Below are 7500 nucleotides of genomic sequence, written 5' to 3'. Positions count from 1 at the left end.
TATTCTGACTAAAATTAAGTATGACCACTTTAGGCTAGATCATTGTGGCCAATCAGACATGTTTGACGAACGCGTGAGCAAAATGGCTAATCAGAGTTGTTTACAATTCCGTTGTTTAAAATTGTTTACAATTTACAAATTTCAAATAATCAAATTTTTCAAATTTCAGTACCGACTTTCAACAATTCTACTTACACTCTAAAAACGTGTAAAAAAAACAACCCAATGTTGGGTCAAATATGGACTAACCCAGCAATTGGGTTGTCTTAAGCAAATATTTAACCCAACCGTGGGATTAAAACAACCCAATTGCTGTGTTAGTCCATATTTGACCCAACATTGGGTTAAAACAACCCAGCATTTTTAGAGTATACTAGTAACAATCACGTTTATGATATCAGAAATTAACGTTGTCACTAGTGACAATCAAATTATTACTATCAACAATTCATATCCTGGGAATGAATTAAAGACAAAACAGTATTTACAGACATCAAGAATGAAAGGAGTTCTGATTTACTCTCCCTCAAGCCATCCTCTGTGTACATAACATTCACCTTTCAGACGAACACAATCAGTTATATTAACAAACATCCAAAAGTTATAAGCTCAAAAACTGCATCTATCCATCAAAAAAAGTGCATCCATTCATTATAAAAGTGCATCTATTATCATAAAAGTGCATCCATTCATTATAAAAGTGCATCTGTCCATCAAAAAAAGTGCATCCATTCATTATAAAAGTGCATTTATCCATTATAAAAGTGCATCCACTCATTGTAAAAGAAATCTGAAATTGGAATTTTAACTAATAAGCAATCAATTATTGATATCAATATTTGAATGGTGATGTTTAACTAGTTAAGTTTCAATCACAGAGATCAAGAAATTGTGACAACATCATTGTTGATATCAGGAATAGCCATTTTTACTAGTGAAAATCCAATTTCTGATATCAATAGCCATTTTTACTAGTGAAAATCCAATTTTGATAACAAGAAAGAGCCAATTTTACTAGTGAAAATCCAATTTTGATAACAAGAAAGAGCCAATTTTACTAGTGAAAATCCAATTTTGATAACAAGAAAGAGCCATTTTTACTAGTGAAAATCCAATTTTGATAACAAGAAAGAGCCAATTTTACTAGTGAAAATCCAATTTTGATAACAAGAAAGAGCCAATTTTACTAGTGAAAATCCAATTTTGATAACAAGAAAGAGCCATTTTTACTAGTGAAAATCCAATTTTGATAACAAGAGAGCCATTTTTACTAGTGAAAATCCAAAGAGCCATTTTTACTGGTAAAAATCCAATTTCTGATATCAATAGCCATTTTTACTAGTGAAAATCCAATTTTGATAACAAGAGAGCCATTTTTACTGGTAAAAATCCAATTTCTGATATCAATAGCCATTTTTACTAGTGAAAATCCAATTTCTGATAACAAGAATAGCCATTTTTACTGGTGAAAATCCAATTTCTGATATCAAGAATAGCCATTTTTACTAGTGAAAATCCAATTTCTGATATCAATAGCCATTTTTACTAGTGAAAATCCAATTTTGATAACAAGAGAGCCATTTTTACTGGTAAAAATCCAATTTCTGATATCAATAGCCATTTTTACTAGTGAAAATCCAATTTCTGATATCAATAGCCATTTTTACTAGTGAAAATCCAATTTCTGATATCAATAGCCATTTTTACTAGTGAAAATCCAATTTCTGATATCAAGAATAGCCATTTTTACTAGTGAAAATCCAATTTTGATTAACAAGAGAGCCATTTTTACTGGTAAAAATCCAATTTCTGATATCAATAGCCATTTTTACTAGTGAAAATCCAATTTCTGATATCAAGAATAGCCATTTTTACTAGTGAAAATCCAATTTCTGATATCAATAGCCATTTTTACTAGTGAAAATCCAATTTCTTATATCAAGAATAGCCATTTTTACTGGTAAAAATCCAATTTCTGATATCAATAAAGAGCATTATAACTAATGAAAGTTAATTAATCTAAATCTAAAATCCTGCGAATGAATAAAAGCCCAAATGGCTTGCCATACTAAGCCGCAGTTTGCACAAGCAGCCTCTGATCCACACATCACAAATCTTAGGAGAAGCGTAGAATAACACCACAGGCTTTGAATGATTCACCAGTCTTTTATTACAGCAAAAATATTTCGGCGTGTAAACCGCCACAACCGTTTCGCAAAAGGAACGGGATGGAATGATTCCTCCATCTCGCCACAACGTGTCCAGGAGAAGGGCAGAACAATCCATCGTCCGACAGCTGCCATAAATACATCTGGTATGAACTGTACAACAAGAGATTTCGCACCATTTACATATAAAAGAAACGCTTCTAAAAGGGGATGAGGCGTGCGACGTTAGGAGCATGCGATGGACTCCAGCTGTTGCTCGGCCTCGGCGGCCATCGCGGCGGCCTGGAGTTGTTCGGTCTCGCTCTGCAGGCCGCCAGGGCACTGTTTGCGCTCGCTGTGCATGTTATTCTCGTGTCTCTTCAGGTCGGACGCTTTAGCGAAAGCTTTAGTGCACGAGTGGCAAACGAACGGCTTTTCTCCTCTGTGGCGCCGCTCGTGGTCCTTCAGGTGCGATTTGTGCTTGAAGGCCTTGTCGCACATTTGGCAGCCAAACGGCCGCTCGTTGCTGTGCACGCGCTCGTGTTTTTTTAGGTCTGGCGCGCGGATGAACGATTTCCCGCAGGCTTCGCATCGGTACGGCTTGAAGCCTGTGTGTATCTTTAGGTGCTCTTTTAAATGGGCCTGTGTTGTGAAGGCTTTGGTGCAGATTTCGCAGACAAACGGCCGGTCGGCCGAATGCAGCTTTTCATGTTTGCGCAGGCGATTTTCATCAAGGAAGGTTTTCCCACAAACTTGGCATGCCAATTGATCCCGGTGGCCGTAGAGCAAATACTCGAACTTCATGTCCGCGGTGGCCGTCGTCCATCCCGGAGGCTGTTCGTCCTTCACATCGCCAATGCTATCCGCGAATGAAAGCGTCTGAGACGCCAGCTCTTTTGGTTCGGCATCTATCGCTTCCACCTCTTGGTCGTAGCAACTGACTTTGTGCACTTCTTCCTGCGCTAGCTCCTTTAGGATAGCTTCCTGCACACGCAAAGCATTATTGGGCGATTTATCCAAGTCGTGATTACCTTGCGTTTCCTCCACGATGTCGTCCGAATGCGCGTCGTCTTGGTCGCCGAGCACTTGCACGTCGCCATCTTGGCTCAGCGGAGGATCCTCCGTCATCTTCACCATGTCGTACGGGAATTTTCCTGCGATTCTAGGCTCGTTGCTTTTCTCGTCGGGCGACATGTCGCGTTTCTGCGAGCACAGCTTATCCAAAAAGCGAATCCCGAGGATCTGTCCGGAAGACATCATTAGATTCACGTCCTTCTTCTTCACCGAGATCTTCGCCGTGTACATGTAATTGAGCACCTCCTCGAAGATGTCCGAGCGGATGAAGTCGATCTCGATGACGGACGAACTGTCCACCTCGTGCTTCTTGAAGAGTTTTTTGAAGTAGTTGCTGCACGCCGCTAACACACAGCGATGGGCCCTGAACTTCACATCCTCCACCACCACCGCGATGTCGCAATGCTCGCCTTCCAGTCGCTGCTCGTTCAGAAGCTTCAGAAAGATGGTCTTGTGCTCATCGTCCACATACTTCACAGTTTCGGACATACTGGAGCGGGATCCTGCAGGGAGAGAGAGGAAAATCAGCTTGGATCGTGATGCAGAGGTAAAGTCAGCATGAAATGGATATCGCACTAGTCTTTTCTTCCCTGTTGGGCGGGGCTTAATTAGAGTGTTTGCTATTAGTCGAGCTAATGTGAGTGGCAGGTCGTCCCGCCCTCGTGCCTGCATGATTGGTTAGTTTCAAGGAACTCACACGCCCAACAATCATATTCCTACTTAAGATATACAGAGATAGAGTCGTAAACAAACTAATACAGGGATGGAATCAAATGGGATGTAACAAGGCACGAAACAGATATCACATTAGTCTTTTCTTCTCTGTTGGGCGGGACTTAATTAGATGGTTTGCTATTGGTCGAGCTAATGTGAGTGACAGGTTGCCCTCATGCCAGTAAACACAAACTTAAAGGGTTAGTTCACCTAAAAATGAAAACTATGTCATTAATTCCTCTCCCTCATGTCGTTGGACACCCGTCAGACCTTCGTTCATCTTCAGAACACAAATGAAGATATTTTAGTGTAAAGCTGAGAAAGGCTTCAGAAAGGCCTCCATTGGCATTCAGTCCATTCCCACTCACAAGACCCATAAAGGCCCTAAACACATCGACACACAGCCCATCTCACTACAGCGGCTGGACAATCATTTTACAATGCGGCGAAAATAATTATTGTGCACACAAAAATCAAAATAACGACTTTATCCAAATTATTGACGTGAACTCGACGCATGCGCGATAATATGACGCAGACCCGCCGTTCATGACCCAGAAGAGGACGAGCCGCTATCGGTTCACGGTCGAGACCGACACGGAAGACAATAACTTGGCGGATAAAGTCATTATTTTGATTTTTTTGCACACAAAAACTATTCTCATCGCTTCGTAAAATTATTGAACAGCCACTGTAGTGAGATGGACTGTGTGTCGATGTGTTTAGGGCCTTTATGGGTCTTGTGAGTGGGAATGTACTGAACGCCAATGGAGGCCTATCTGAAGCCTTTCTCAGCCTTTAGCTTTCAGCTAAAATATCTGCATTTGTGTGAGATGAACACACAAATGTGTTACGGGTGTCCAACGACATGAGGGTGAGTAATTAATTAAATAATTTTAATTTTTGGGTGAACAAACCCTTTAAGTTAATAAATCATTCGAAATAAACACTGCAATATCTCATCGAAAATGATAGCTAAATAGCAAACAGACAAGCCAAATTTTTAATATTGCAATTGCGTAATTGGTCGACTACTACTATAGTTTTGCTATTGGTCGATCTCATGTGAGTGACAGGCTGCCCCGCCCTCATGCCTGTAAACATGTTATTTGGATTAAAGATTATACACATGAACTTAAATTATGAGCACATAAATCATTTATAACAAACATATTCCATAAAAAAATAGGCCAAATTCTGGCCAAAATTGCTCTTCTGGTCATATTTGACCTATTCAAAATAAATTATTTGGTCATTCTTTTATCGTTTCAAGTAACTAACACGTCCAAAAATCATCTTACTACTTAAAATGTATACATTTTTATATTATATATATATATATATATATATATATATATATATATATATATATATATATATAGACATCAGGAATTTGAAATAATGAACTAAAGGTTCTCTATGAAATATGATTATGAGCATTTAACTTGTGTCTGACCAAAACAAACGCCTCATTTTATTAAATAAGCATTAACATGACATTTGAAGACAGCATATATGCATTAAAACACATTTTCAGTGTTCTGTGAGAGATCTTTGATACCTTAATGGACACATGATGCTTCTGAATGGACTCGCACGGGCCACACACGTCAAAACTACCTAATTTAAACACACCAGGTGTGCTTTTATCACATAAAAGAGTCGTTTGCTCTCTAAAGATCTCGTTCGGTCAATAAACGGGTGTTTAATCGGTGTTTTTAACCGATTCTGCGCTAGTCTGTTATGGTTCTCTTGAAGCTAATCTTAGCATTAGCACATAAATCATCGTCGGTCGACTTTAATCGGACAAAAACGAGTGGAATCCGCCGTGTTTCCCACTAAACGAGCCCCGGAGAGCCCTCGAGCACCGATCAGCACCAGAGAGCAGCGGAATGTGTCGGTAACGGGCGCTCGGTGTGGATCGCGGCGCGCTGAGGTGAATTTAGTGGCGCGAGCTGCGCGGGCCATGAAGAACACTCCCGCGCCGGGCGCGCGCCGCCATCCCGCGCAAAAAACATTATGCAATAATTCAGCAGCTGCTTCAGTCCGCTCCAAAAATCAATTTCTTACCTTTATTGTGCTATTTTGCTCCACTGGGAAAGTGTGTGTTAGATGTCACGAAAGCCAGCACAGAATTTAATACTTTGTTGTTGTGTGCGAGGCCGAGGACGAGCACAGGCGGAAGGACGCGCTGCGCCAGCACGGAACTGCAGAGAGCGAGTGACCGACGCTCGTACGTAGACACGGGCACAGCTACGCAAACAGCGCAGCGACTAATCACTTGCACACAGGGATGCGCAGGCACGCTTACGCAAATGACGCAGAGCAAATCTCTGGAGCGCGAACCGCACTGTGACGCGCGGGAGGAGCGAGTGCACAATACAGATTCATTTACCTCAGAAAACAGAGATTCGTTTAATACGCTCACACACTCACCAAAGTTATTATTCTGACTTTATATATCACAATTCTGACAATATATCTCACAATTCTGTCTTTATAACTCGCAATTCTGACTTTATCTCTCAATTCCGACTTTATAAATCGCATTTCTGAATTTATATCTCACAGTTCCGACTTTATAACTCGCAATTCTGACATAACTTTATCTCACAATTCGGACTTTATACACTTGATCAAAGTTATCTAATAATGTCCTTAAAATGCTATAAATCGTTTATGGAACGTTTTTTTCTTCCTGAAACTATATTCGTCTAACGTTTTGTCTCGGAAAACATGTAAATGAAACGTTCCCGTAATGTTTGATGCTTACAGAATGATAAGAGGAAACGTTCAGGGAACATGTTAGCAAAACCTTCTTAAAATATGTTTTTGACAGAACTGAAGATAGGCATAAATTAAACAGACGCATAAATTATTTTGCACTTTGAGATTCTTTGGAATGAAAAGTGCGTTTTAAATAAAATCTATTATTATTATAAATAAAACAGACAAAACTGTGTGGACTATTTACTCTTAAAGGGACAGTTCACCCAAAAATAAAAATTGTCAACTTGTTCCAAACCTGTATTTCTTTGTTCTGCTAAACACAAAATATATTTTGAAGAATATGGAAAGTAAACAGCTGATGGACCCTTTTGACTCTGGTAAGGAAAAAATACTGTTTGGTTACTGACATTCTTCAAAATATCATATTGTGCTCAACAGAAGAAATACATTTATACAGGTTTTGAAAAACTTGAGTTTGACTAAATCACTTTTAGGGTGAACTGTCCCTTTAAGTACATAAAGTATAGTGCTGATACATTTTATTGTTCATATTTTGAATAATTTACATGGAACTCCTAAAATATTTCAATGGTGTTATGTCCAAAAACATGACGTTTCTCCCCAAAGAATGGCAATTCTGGATGACCACCACCAAACAAGTTCATTCATTAATCTGACAGCTTTCTATCAGAACCAGCATTAACTTCTGGAGCAGTTTGAGCTCCAGTAGCTGGTCTGTTTGATCGGACCCCACGGGCCAGCCTTCGCTCCCCACGGTCATCAATGAGCCTTGGCCGCCCATGACCCTGTGGCCGGTTCTCCACTGGTCCTTCCT

The 7500-nt window shown here is 39.9% G+C and overlaps 1 protein-coding gene across 2 annotated transcripts; it reads right to left on the bottom strand.

Annotated features, from left to right (window-relative positions):
* Positions 1-2146: 2146 nt before the first annotated feature.
* zbtb14 (zinc finger and BTB domain containing 14) lies at positions 2147-6186 on the bottom strand. Of its 2 annotated transcripts, none has more exons than XM_067434405.1 (2): positions 6006-6186; positions 2147-3724 (listed from the first exon to the last, which is right to left on the bottom strand). In XM_067434405.1, exon 2 carries the CDS (start codon positions 3708-3710, stop codon positions 2394-2396), a length of 1317 nt encoding a protein of 438 aa, XP_067290506.1. In that variant the 5' UTR covers positions 3711-3724; positions 6006-6186; the 3' UTR covers positions 2147-2393. The 2 variants fall into 2 exon arrangements, with proteins under 2 accessions (XP_067290506.1, XP_067290505.1); XM_067434404.1 differs by lacking the exon at positions 6006-6186 and adding an exon at positions 5497-5914.
* Between the last annotated feature and the right edge of the window lie 1314 nt (positions 6187-7500).

Source organism: Pseudorasbora parva, chromosome 24 (genome assembly GCF_024679245.1).
Source record: "Pseudorasbora parva isolate DD20220531a chromosome 24, ASM2467924v1, whole genome shotgun sequence".
In the NCBI taxonomy this organism is placed as follows: Eukaryota; Metazoa; Chordata; class Actinopteri; order Cypriniformes; family Gobionidae; genus Pseudorasbora; species Pseudorasbora parva.
The sequence above is the reverse complement of the archived record's forward strand: the minus strand, read 5'-3'. Positions and strand labels throughout refer to the sequence as shown.